Below are 13,808 nucleotides of genomic sequence, written 5' to 3' on the forward strand. Positions count from 1 at the left end.
ACTTTTTTTTGTTTTTGTTTCCTATTCACGCCGATAAAAGGGGTTCCATCGCCAAAGTTCACCACACTTCTCAGCTGAAGAACCTCGCTGTACGACGTGGTTGGTAGGTACAGCTTTCCAGAGCTGAAATCTAACTCGGAGTACAAGATGGGAAGGCCATCTTCCCATAATGTTAGGAAAAGGAGTCAAAGACCACCGCTCAACAAACTGTGGTTCTTCTTATTTCTCCTGCAGCTTTCTTTGAAAGGTAAGTTCTCTAAGATAATATATTTTGATCTAAGATAAATAATGTTTGAATATGCATTTTTGTGTGTATGACTCTATTTACCAAGTGTTTCATAAAGTTTTTTCAGCCACCTCGTTGGGCAATGTGCCTATTGTGGCCTTTGTATTTGTCTTTGTATAAAACTATCTGATTGTACTACGATAGTCGATGCTCGTTATAATAAACCAAATCGTTCCTCGAGAAACGGGCATTGGGAGGTCAATATATCGAAATTATGAAAAAAAAAAAAAATCACCTTATTGAGAGAATTCCATGTCTAGACGAAAAAAAACGCATATTGTTCTTTTTGTTGCAATGTCCGCAGTTGCAATGAAATTTATCAGATTAGGAAATGATAATAAAATTGGAGCAATTACTTTAAGAACATGCAATTTAAGGTCCAAACATATAGCGCCATGCTTATTTCAGACGGGCATGCTGCATGAATGTAAAGAGAGTTGCTATTTTCAGCATAGAAATATAAGTCTACTCATTTGCATAGTTTTACCCTTACCTAAAGACAATTGATTATGAATGAATTAGACCTTATGAATGCTCTATTAGACGACAGATCCTAATACCGACATTGGGAAATAGTGTAGTCAGTCATATAACTGTCAAACACAGATGCTCATCATATATCTCATCGTGTCTCTCACTATTACAAACAAAATATAACGAGTTCTTCAACATTAATGATCAAGACAAACACTTTTTGTCCATTTCTTTGCAAAAAAAAGGTAGAACAGAGATGAGTTCGGCCATTATATTGGATTGAACGATAGTGAGAGGCCACTCAATTAGATGAAAAAAAAAGAAAACATTGAATCAATGATAAAATCTATGAGACCTCTCTTACCGGTCATTATAATGAAGCAGTCGCATCAACCCATGGTCCTTATAGCAAGTTTTGACTGTATTATTATAACAAAAAGATATATGCATGCCATTCAAATGATTTTAGTTGCATATATGATAAATAACTCAGATATATATTCATTTGAGACTTTCAAGCGATTTAAACGAAGAAGCGAACATAGACGATCATTAGATCAGATTGAATTTATTGAAAACAAAATCGGTTATTATAATGTTTGAAAGGCGGGAAAACATTTTTGATGAAACCAATTTGTCGTTGAGACTAGGGTTAATCAGAATCATTGTATGAAATACAGAGTTTTTATAATTAAAGTCGGCGTAATCTGAGCTGTCTGCAACCTCAAATACCCACCGAAAAGCAATGAAACTTGAGCAACGTCTAAATGAGGGATGGAAGAAAGTTTTTGTAGCCCCCCCTCACAACATTAAAAATTTAAAAAAAGACCCTCCGTATAGCTTTTGATGCAAAATCACCATGTTTGTAAAGAGAGTTACACCACTAAGCACGTTCTTGTAAACTCAACTTCATATTCTTCTTATTAAAGAAGAGATGAAAATTTATATGCTTCTGCTGGAGATGTTTATATACTCCGTCATGCATAAGCAGTTTAGTTACATTCACAAAAAATTAGCTTGAACACTGAAATTTGCATAAAAGAAACCTTCTAGTGGTGAATTCGGGAACTGCTTTATTTCGGCTCTGAATTTCTTTACAATTCCTTAAGAAATTCTCATAGTTTCGTAGATTTCTGATGTGTAGTTTAAGATGTAGAAAGGATGTTTAACGAGCCAGCTTAAGTTATAGACACCCCGTATATTGATAAATGTAATTATATTTTACCATAATCTAAATACATGCGGGACTAAATAAATCTTGCACCGCCTTTAGGTTTCAACTTTGACTGTCATAATATCTTAAAATTCTAAAATTATCTAAAGAATGTATAGATATTGACATCTGGCAAGTTTATATATTGTTTCCCTTTTAACAGTTATCCAAAACTAGATAATTCGTTTATTGCCCAATCATAATGTAGTTATTGGAAAAATACGTAGGTGTATGTGTTAAAGTAGCGCAGTGACATTTCCTTGATGCATTCAAACGATATCAATATTCACATAATAAGCCATCGTCGACCAATTAATGACAATTAGGAAAAAACGTTTTAAGGTATTCAAAAATTTATACATTCTAATTTAAAAAGTTTTGAAATTATTCTTTCCGTTTTATCTCTTTTGTTTAAAATTTTGTATACTATGCGCTATTACAGTCAAAATCGGTAAATACGAGAAGTGCAAAAAATCTGGCGTGCGAGTGTTGTTTGCTTCTATTGACCGTTTTAAAAACCACGAGTTATTTATGAAGAAACCGTAGATTATGAAGTAATATAATGCAATTTCAAAAAACATGCTATTTTTTTACAGTAAACTCTTAACTATCAAGCCTAATGTGGCCGGATAATGAAAAAGCCGGAATTCTATTATGCTTACTTCCTGCCCCCATCCATACAATAAAAACATGATTTTATCCCAAACCCCGTTATTATTCCTTATCTCCTGACCTCTACTTTATTAGTCCAGTACTTACATTAGAACAAACATTTATAATGTTTGTTTCATACTATACTGTACGTTTTGAAAACTTATTACGGAAAAAGAAGTCCAAAAATAGAAATATTGTTGGCAACACATTTTAAGATTAATTTTATAATAACTAACTTAATTCCAGTAAAAACTGCACAGTATTAATATATGCAATTTTATTCTTCTCAGCGGCATTTTGGCGAGATTTTCCGCCTCTTATTTTATCATTGGCAAGATCAGATTTATATTGTAAAGTTGATTTCTCTCAATGAATCATTTTTCCCTACACCCCTTACTTTGAAACTGCTGAAAATCAGAAGAAAGCCTGCTTTATTAAAAAAGATAATATGACATTTTATAGTATTAGTGATTTTTTACTGTGCCTCGGAAAGGATGTAATGTTAACTTAAAACTTAGACTTGATTGTTACTAAAATTATTTCAATGCATTTCATTGACAAATGATTACACAAATTCATTAGTCATGACAAAGTAAATTATTCGTCATCTTATTACGGCCAATTAAAATTAATTTCTAATTAGGTCGGTTAGTCTTGAACAAGCTTGTGGAGAGTCTAATGTAATCCGTATACTTTACTAATTCGTGCTACCATTAAACTCGCTTATATAATTATATCGTCAGACAAATAGAAGGCAGGCAAGAAAAGTTCTGAACACATTTAAAAAATGAATTATATTCAGCTAATTGACGTAAGAAAAGGTGCGAATATTGGGCTAAAATACTTACCATAACATAGCTTTTTTGACTCACAGATGACGCTGTATCAAGAAAAATTCGACATAACATACAAAATGCAATACAAGCAATGCATAATTAATGTTTATGACGATTTGCGTTACATAAAGCTACCGTTGCCGCTGTGGTGGTCGAATGGTTATAGTGACGGACTCGCGATGCGAGGATCCGGGTTCGAACCCCACAGTGGTGGTCGGCTGAAGTTGGTTTTCTGTGGTTCCCAACTTCAAGGCGCAAATGCGAGACGATCTCCCCGTTAAAAAGTCTCGCCACAGAGAGCAACAGTCCTACAACGATAAATCATTCAATCATAACACTTCACTCATAGTTAGAAAATCTGGTGGCAGATGGCAGCACTACACATAACAAGCATTACAGTGAAACAAAAAAACTTCACGTCAGGTTTCACTACACGTACACGCACATTCCCGCATGTACCGATTCGTTGGGGGTTGAGGGTGTGGGCGGGGTGCATGTATGGTGTAGCAGTAGTAGGTAGGGCCTCCAAAAAATGGCTCGGGGATCCATGATGTTCTTAAGTCAGCCACCTCGTTGGGCAATTTGCCTGTTGTGGCGTGGTATTTGTATTTGTATTTTGTATTTGTATCACATTTCAACATGAACATCACTTCACCCGTTGTAATGTATCACGAATGTTGTTCATACTGAAATGTGGTAGTTTTATGTAACACAAATCGTCATAAACATTAATAATTCACTGTTCGTGTTGTATTTTATGTGTTATATCGATTTTTTCGTTTTAAAGCGCCACTTGTGAGTGGAATCCGAAGTTTCTTTATAATTTATCAAAAAAAAAAGAAAAAAAAAAAACTCAGGATATAAGTATTTTAGTGCAAATCACACCTTCTGGGGCTAATTTGTTACTAATTTGTAAACTGTGCAAAGGACTTTTTGCTACCTTGTATTTTTCTCATTTAGCGTATGCTATTCTTTTGGTTATAAATAACGCAGAGGGCGGGGGGGGGGGGGTGATTATGTAAAGCGCCGAGAGTTTTCAATACAATGTGAATCTCCAAATTTATGTGAGAAACTTCCATGTTACATGAACATGCATTTATGCTTATGTACCTTGTGTTTTATACAATTTCAAAATAATTTCTTTGAACCCATTAACAAATATATACCTCATTGTTCTTACGAACGAATTTTTAAATTAAGTACAATGTGCGTAAACTAACGTGTGAAAATTGAGACTAAAAATTCACCTGGATGGTTTTTTAGACTGTCATGTTTTGCAATTATTTCTGTTTATTTTGGCATTATTTACTGACGCGATTTACGTTTCAAAACACACAAACGGCGATCTTCTATTGCTCAAATTGACCACAGTTGTTTTTTTGAGCTTTCTTTGTGTGCGTGGAACTTGTAATGCAATTAAATAGCGAACCAAAGATAGTTTCGGAAAAGTTCGTTTTACACGACATTGCAGATGTGCATCATTGCATGATATTTATGAAATTTTACATCCAGATGAAGGATGCACAGTTTAACTGAAAGTTAAGGAAAATCAATTGCTGCACATAAAACTTGATGGCAATTCACTTCACGGTAGAAAAGAGCATAAAAACTATCGCTTTAAACTACTCAAAGCAACTTTTTCACTTGTTCAGATAACTGAGACGTCCCCCCCCCCTCCATCCCGCATACAAGAGCAATGTTTCGTTGTGAGACAATTCATAGACTTCTGTTAGCTCTGCCAGTATTTTACGATCACCGCGATCCATTTATTCATTATTCATCGCCCACAGACGAGACATGCATTTCAGGAAATTGCAGGAAGTTGTGGTAAAACAGTCGTATATAACTACCAAGTCATTCAAAACACACAAACGGCAATGTCCTTTGTTGCGTGCATTGAATGCAATTCCACGAGACTTGAAATGAACTTGTGTAATTCAATTAGCTCAATGTGGAAATCTCTTTGAAACAACACGCTGCCGCAACAGTTTGGAAATTCTTGCCAAGAAACTGCAATTAAGACTTTACCAGTCATGTTCAGCATACTAAAATTATTTTATTTTCAGCTAAACTTTAACCTTTATATACGTATGTATGAGACTTTCCGCCGCTCACCAACTCATTATATTCAGGAAAAGAGGACTATAACCAATTCAGTCATATCGTCATACGGCAGTATAATATTGATCGTGTTAGGTCTTCTCTCTTAAGGAAAGATATGGTATTCTTCCGTCTTCATTTTGGGTGAAGGAGGCTCCTTGTCGAAGGGTTATTGAGGCGCGGTCTATCGATGGTCACCTGAGGACCGATAGGGGAAAAAACCTTTTCGTTTCGTTCCCTGGGATCGAACCCACGGACATAATCAATGGTGGTAGACGAGCATCTTACTACTGTGCCCCCTCATACCCCTATATACGTATGAAGAAAAACATATATTCGCAATCTGCAGCACTGATGAAATCTCATTGATGAGGGTTTGGCTCGAGCTCAACGAGTGTACCCACTCGTTTCGAATCGAGGTATAACGCAGTGATTGTAAAAATTTTGATTCCCTTGTCTTGTAGTCATGATTCTGGATCAAGCTAAATATAATATCCTTGAACAAATTCTTTTGAATTCTGATTTCCATCTAACCCAGTGGTTCTTGATCATGGGTTCACTTATCCTCTTGGACATATTTAGAGAGTTTTCAAGGGTCTTGTGTGTTTGGGTGAAAATTAAATAGACTCATTGTTTTTGCGTTATTATATGGTGGATAGTATAGAATGTGTCGGTGACCTCGATCTTATTGGTAGATGGGGGAATCCTTGGTTTTCGGCAAACTGGCAAAAACAATTATGAAACTCAGCAGGGTAAGAACACCCTGTTCTAACATATAAATCGTCATACTTTCCCGGTTGTGAGCACCGTCTCACCGATCACAAGACAAACTCCGGTCTGCACTCTTAAACTCAAATCAGCATGATAAATACTAACGTTATGGGATGTTCGATTGGATTTTCGAAAGTAAGCAGTCGAGCAGAATAACCAAGTACGATTGGGTGTTTTGCTGAGCACCACAGAAGTGCGGAAGCCCAGGTTTATAAGATACTCACCTTTTGTAGTATCAAAGCATAATCACAGAGGTGTCTCGAATTAGATACCCGATTCATACTTATCAGAATTGTTCCTGAGGCGGAGGTAGAACAGAAACGGTGGATGGCCGCATTGCAACAGTAGGAAGTCCCTTTTAGCGAGAGATATCAGAGAGGACAGAAAATTTCGAATGTTACCGTTTGAACCTAACAATAAAATGTTTGTCCTAGCGTGCAAAAAATGACAGTGGTTTGTTAAAATTTGTCAACGTGTCAGATGAGCACATGACGTAGTGGTACGATGCTCATCTAACATCTTGAAGGTGACCATCACGTCCGCGGGTTCGATACCAGGCAACGACAACGAAAAGTTATTTCTCTAACGGACCTAAGGCGACCACCGATAAATGCTGTCTCAATACTTTCCCCAGTCGTGAAGTCTTCGCTGGAAGTCATCTCCGTCCAAGACAAGGTTTGACACAACTTTCTCTAGAGAGAAAGACCGAACTCGAGCTGTAGTAAATTGTCATATGGCGAAATTGTGATATGACCTGAGTGGGCAGTCGGTGAAAAGAAGATGAGCACACAGTTCGTTCACGAGTACTGTGGAATCACTTCAAGACGGCATTTTTTGTGACCTTTCATTCTAAGTAATTGATTAATTTAATTTCGGTGGGACATATCATGTTGAATCAGTTCTAGATTATTTTTGTAGATCTTCTGGGAGGACACTGTAGTCCCCTTCTGTTCACAGAGTGAATGTTTCTAATCTATGTATTTATATGTGTGTTTTTTTCTCTGTTCGTACCAGTTTTTTGTTCTGTTTTTGCCTTTTGTATCAATTTGTACTTGTAGTGCTTTTGTTAAATGAAAAAAAAATCGTTGAATTAATACTGATTAGTCTAATTTTTAATTTTTCAGTATGTCAAGCGAATGAGAAATCATCGACATCTGATGGAACCAACACAACAAAGGATAACGACAAATCAAAAAGGAACATCGATCTAACCCCGTATCCCAGAATGGATCGCTCAATGGAGAATGTCCGAGAGATTATAATCAACTGGGGAACGGATGCCCTCCATCAGGACAATGCTAACGATCATTTCAAGACTTGGCTTTCGAACACGACACCCTCACCCGAAGGTGAAGTAGAAAATGATCAAAAGGACAGATTCCAGTTCATGCCAAACGTACCCGGATCTGAGTATATGCTACCGTATCCGAGACCAGGAAGAAATACCCAAGAACAGACAAGACTCGGAAGATCAACGGATGAGAATTTGGGTGAAAAACACAACCATATTTCGTCTCAGACGTCGTTACCTGAATCCGGAGAATATTACGGCTCGATCACACCGTATCCGAGGATCGGCAAAAGGTTCGTATCACTGATACCGCATTTGAGATTCGATCGAAAAATTGATGAAACGCTCCTGCCATATCTAAGATTCGGTCGGAATGATGGTTACCAGTCGATCACTCCCTATCCTCGAATGGGTAAAAGACAAGACGATCTCCTCCTGCCATACCTTCGATTTGGTCGACGAAACAACCCTGCCGGAAAATCTTGTAGAAATTTCTTAGACTGTTTTACGTCACAAAAGAGATCTAGTGAAACCATCGTTCCGCTCATGAGATTCGGTAGAAACGAGGAAGAGAACCAATTCCTGACTCCCTATCCGCGTATGGGTCGATCATCCGATGACACTCTGATACCATATTTGAGATTCGGTCGTCAGCTTGGTAAACGAGATTTCGAAGAACTGTACATCACCCCTTATCCGAGGATAGGTAAGAGGTCAAACGATGATTCTATCGATTCAGTTATACCTCATACAAGGTTCGGTCGCCAGAGTGAATTCATAACGCCGTACCCGCGGTTAGGAAAGAGATCTGAGGATTCGATGATCCCGTCGATGCGATTTGGTCGAGGTGCCGAGTCGAATTTCATTACGCCTTACCCGAGACTAGGTAAAAGATATGCCGGTTTCTCAAACATGACATTCTACCTGGATGACTCGAATGAGTTTTTGACACCGTACCCACGAATAGGAAAACGATCAGAAGATACGATAATCCCTTTCATGAGATTTGGTAAAAGCATAAACAGTGATGAACCCCAAAATGTCGATACTCTCCTGCCGTACTTGCGATTCGGTCGTGGAGAGTACTTGACGCCTTATCCCAGACTTGGAAAAAAATCTGAAAGTTCCTCTTCAATTTTGCCGTATTTAAGATTCGGAAGGAGTGATTCGGAGTATCTCACACCGTATCCGAGATTTGGAAAAAGCGCCGAAGATACTTTGCTGCCATATTTAAGATTCGGTCGGGGAGCCAAGTACCATTCAGGAAAGATTGTAAAACAAGGTGCCAGCAGAGTAACGGATCCACAGTCAGCCGATCCCATCCGACCGGCTCGTTCAGAGCTCACGGAAGAAATCGATGAATACGAGACCGGTGCGAACACGAATGAAACGGATTCCGGAGAACAGGAGACATTGATCCCTTATCCCAGGTTCGGACGTGTCACAGGAGAACATGACCATCATCAACAGCGATCAGCACTGTCACTACTGTCACAACTCAGCAGGCCAAACGAGGATAAGAATTCACGGAAACACGATAATACCGACAGCTCCGACGATTCCACTTACATTCTACCTTATCCTAGACCAGGAAGAACTATTTTCTTGAATTCTCAGAATCCAAATAGCCAAGATGGGAATGTAAGTCCCAAAAAATTGCATTTTGAAGAAGACAATCCGATAGAGAATAATTACATGTTACCTTACCTGAGAACTGGACGTTAAGACTTAAACTAATCGAAAATTATTGGAGGGATGATGCTCACGATGGTCAATGATTTATCCGAAGCTGATGTATCATATTACTAAATGTATTATTGAATTATCCATGAAAAGTGATGACTGATTTTATAATGTTGCAGCCATGAAAATAATGAAAATGGTGATTCAAAAATGCCAATAAAAAATTTGACTGAATGTTAGATGGTATTCTTTATTATTCTGCAGTATAAGGTAAAATGGCAAAACTACAGTAAAAACATGAAACTAGCACAAATCTGACAACATTGATAAGTTAGGTGGGGAGGATACACTCGCATATGCTCATTTTTGCATGCACCAATTCATTAGAAATTGCGCAGAGGAATGTGTATGAGGTGTATATGCAGTAAGTAGTTGCAGTACAAGGTAGAACCTGAAATCAAATCAGATTTTTTTAAATTTAAAGTGTTTGACACAATTAAGGTAGGTAACGCTACAGTTACTTGAAATACTACGCCGAATCATCAGCCATCTTTGAGGACATGTGACGTCATTAGTATTGCTATAGTTAATCGCTGTTCATTATCCTGTTTTTTTTTTATATTTTTTTCCTAACTAATAGAAATCACTTGGAGTGGCACACCAGTATTTCTTCAAATGGGAAGTCAGCTTTTCTTTATAGGCATCTTAGTCAACGCTAGCTTCTCGAGTACATCGGCGGACGTCACGGTGAAAATTCAAATTCTACTTCATCTTTATCGATTTATTTGTGGGCATATGTTTCAAATCACCCTCTTGTGCCTCCCTCTACTGGTGATGATTGAATTACGAAATCAATACAAAATAAATTCCAAAAATTCATTTGTCATCCGTCGGTTTTATCAACTCAACAACCTTAAAATCACGGATTTTTTTTTTAGGGAAAATAGCGGCACTTGCTAAAGCATTGTATCTGTTCGGGACTATACATTAACGTTTCCCAATGGGGGGGGGGGGTGGTGCTAAGGTCCATCGTTCAATTTGAGAACTATAAAAGAATATAATTAATAAAAATGAATCACTTAAAAAACAAAAATATTCATAAACTCAATGTGAAAAAGCATCGCTGCAACGTTGGTGAACTGTAGAAGTGATTTTGTTGCGATTCGACAAAAATTGTACATCTCTCGATAGGTGTGTGAAACATTATTTCAATTCTTCTGCAGTCCAGTAGTGCATTGCTATCGCATCAAATTTCTTAGAACTGGATAGAATGTCCTCCATTGTTCGAAAATATTCTCGCTGTAAGATGACTGCAGTTTTTGCTGCTATACATGTGGGTCCATGACACAAACATTTCTGGCGGTCCGCTACCAAAAGTGGAGGTTCGTGTCAGACAAGATTTCTGCAGGGGGAAGGGGAGCCTACATCATTTCGGATCATCGGACCCCGACAAGAAATTCGGACCCCTGGCCAAAGCTCGATGTGCTGATATAAGGTGGCCCGGTAGGAGCCAAATCCATATTTTTAAATCGCTAACATGTGATACATGTCTATATATAGCTGTATTGGATTACAGATATACAGTATTAGATTAACACCATGTAACGAGAGAAAAAAGAACTATAAAAAGAACTATAAAAAGAACTATAAAAAGAACTATACAAACATTTATTTCTTCTGCCAAATTTTCAAGAAAAAAAAATGATTACCGAATCGTGACAGTGGTTTGATGGGCTGCCATAACTAAAGTGGATAAATCATCACGAAAAATACGCCAACTTCACGATGATCTCCGAATCATGCCTTTTGTTATCGGACTATGGCCAGGCATCAGTGGCCACTTTGCGAACTTCCGCTCATGGGATATTGAAATTAATGAAATGGACCAATTCTCAAAAAATGGTCGGCCCCGTCACGAATAAGCCGCACTGGGATTTTGACAGAAACATAGATTTCTTCTCTCTCACCCTCTTTCCCACCCTTTTTCCCACGTGTTCTCTTTCTCTCTTACACATACTTTTATGCATTGAAAGATATATTATACATGTGGGAGGGGGGGAATCACTAAACATTAGTATAGAAATAAAGGGGAGGGGGAAAAGCAACTTCCGTTCATAGGGATACAATTGACCTTCGCTATGATGACAAAAGAGGTAGAAGAACCAGGGAGAGATGGAATGAATTTCTTCCATTTGTACGAGATATCTCGTCCGCGATCATTGGGGTGGGGGTTAAATCTGTGAACATTTTTATACGCTACTGCACACCTTTTTTTTTATTGTTTCCTCATCAGCCTTTGTCGAAACGTAGTAATACGTCACAATCCAGGCGACCTTCACCAAGCAAAATGTTCGGAAAAAAAACAACATTGCGATAAGGTGTGATCGTTGTCACACAATCCCCACATTAGAAATACTGATGGGACTGTTTTTGTGCTTATGTCAACAAGTTTTCAATCTTTTTCAGCGGATTTCCCTGCAGTTTATCCTTTAAACCAAGCAAAACTGACACGAATTTTTAAATCTGCCATTGTGAAATTTTATAATATCCATCGTGGAGGGGGCGGGGAAGACTCATTTTAAATTCACAGCGATAAAATATTCAATTTTATTCGAATGTTTTCATTCTTTAAAACTCAGCGGAAACAGAATCATTTGAATTCATGAAAAAATATATAAATTGCATCACCATGGAAAATGCGACGAATTTTTACAGCACGTCACTTAAATAAATTGGTACGATCAAAGCATGTTACTGTCACTCACTGTACTGTGTAAAAGCGAACCTATTCGGATGTTTGCAATGTCGGTGAGATATAGGTCACAATCCCACTGAAAGCATAAAAACGTAACTCACTGCGATAAAAACGATGATAGATGATCGCAACTGTGAACCTTGCAAATAAAACACGAAATCCAATTTATAAGGCGAGAATTTCTCGAAAACGTGTTCTCATCGGAATCGAATACATGTCGATGCCTAGAAATAGGGACAACATTTCTGAATATATATGTTGTTTCTAATATTTACTGTGTATTACACGCAGGATGCAAAGTTAAGCCCTTATATAAGCTTACTCTATTACAGTGGTTCTCAACTTTTTTAAAAATTCTCAACCAAAGTATCTTAGAAATCTTGATGCCCCCGCAACTATAACTTCCTTCTGGAGGAGTACCCACCTCCCCCTTCAGCCGTGAAAACTTCATACTTCCATAACAAACTTTTTTTGAGTTATGTAAAAAATATTATTGTTTCGTTTTGCATGAAAGCGGCTTTTTTACCCCTTGTTTGGAAAGGGCTTTGCACTTCTTCCCCTAGTTCTGTCTCTTTACCCTTGTTACTTGTAATTTTGTTATTCAAAAAGTAAACTCCTATTCAGGTCAAGAGAAGCCAAAGTCAGTTTCTTAGTCAAAAGCAGGGGTTCTTAACCAGGGTTTCTTGGAGAGACATCAGTGGGTCTGTAAGCTTAGATGAGAAAATAATTCACTCATATTTTTATATTGCCATGTACAAATACAAAATGTTATTTTGTTACATGATCTGTGCCCTTCATTTTTCTTCATTTTATTGTCGAAGAGGGTCGTTGGACTTCCTCCTACTGACACAAATTGTCCGTAGAACACAAAACGTTAAGAACCTCTTAACAAACTAAACACTGAAAGAGAAAAATACAAGAAAGAAGTTAATCAAGAAATGTTGTATAGTAAAATCTCTGTTTTGCGGACACCCGTGGGACAAAAGAAAAAAATCGTCAGTAAAAGATGGGTGACCGTTAAACAGGGGTTTGAAATGCATACTTTTATTATACAAGGGGACATTATTATTTGGCCGTGAAAGATTGATGACAGCATTTGAGAGCTGTCCGTCGAGAGAGGTTTTACTGTATAAAAAATATAAACCGTATATTTTCTAGAAATAGATACTATATCAATTGTAAAATATATATAATAAGACATAAATTGTATATTCTATACTATATACACACAAATATATTACTACATATACATAAATTCTAACAAACTCATTCTCAAATTGTCTTTCCTTAAAGATCAAATTACCCCGTTGTACGGTATGGATCCCACATTGGGAGCGAGCACTTTATAATAAAGGTTGTATATTCAACGTTATCTCACCCGCAGACCGGTAAAAACAGTTAAACAATTTCGCGGATCAGCAGAAATGAGAGAAATTACGGACGGGGAAAAAAAATATAAGTGTCGAAAATCAGAAGCTACAGCATGTAGATTGCCTCATGAAGTGGCTGGAAAAAAAAATAGTATTGGGGAAAGCACAAAGAAAAGAAATATGAATGTCCTAACCTAAATACAGCAACCACATAGCAATAAATCAGAAAACCCTAAAAATAAAATTCATTGCTCGTAAAATATGGGTTGCCATTCTGTAAGTATGGATACAGCTTTCACACATAATAAATGAACAGATGAAAGAAATGTATTGTGAACCGGCAAAAGACGGATAAAAATAGCACTAATTTGCAGA

At 37.3% G+C, this 13,808-nt stretch overlaps 2 protein-coding genes across 2 annotated transcripts in view; both read left to right on the plus strand.

Moving 5' to 3' along the window:
* LOC149084214 (sodium-dependent proline transporter-like) overlaps window positions 1-13,808 on the plus strand; it is a 126,902-nt gene that overhangs the window by 13,302 nt on the left and 99,792 nt on the right. The window lies entirely within an intron of this gene.
* Window positions 64-9,542, plus strand: LOC149084215 (uncharacterized). The gene is made up of 2 exons (XM_089235458.1): window positions 64-247; window positions 7,459-9,542. The coding sequence occupies exons 1-2, from the start codon at window positions 148-150 to the stop codon at window positions 9,348-9,350; spliced, it is 1,992 nt and encodes a 663-aa protein (XP_089091584.1). The 5' UTR covers window positions 64-147; the 3' UTR covers window positions 9,351-9,542.

Source organism: Pholcus phalangioides, unplaced genomic scaffold (genome assembly GCF_987345545.1).
Source record: "Pholcus phalangioides strain wild (caught in Gottingen) unplaced genomic scaffold, Ppha-v1.0 ptg000008l_1, whole genome shotgun sequence".
Classification (NCBI taxonomy): domain Eukaryota; kingdom Metazoa; phylum Arthropoda; class Arachnida; order Araneae; family Pholcidae; genus Pholcus; species Pholcus phalangioides.

Coding starts and splice junctions, on each gene's coding strand:
- LOC149084215 (XM_089235458.1), top strand. CDS start 148: ATGGGAAGGCCATCTTCCCATAATGTTAGGAAAAGGAGTCAAAGACCA. Junction 248..7,458: donor CCTGCAGCTTTCTTTGAAAG/GTAAGTTCTCTA, acceptor TTAATTTTTCAG/TATGTCAAGCGAATGAGAAA.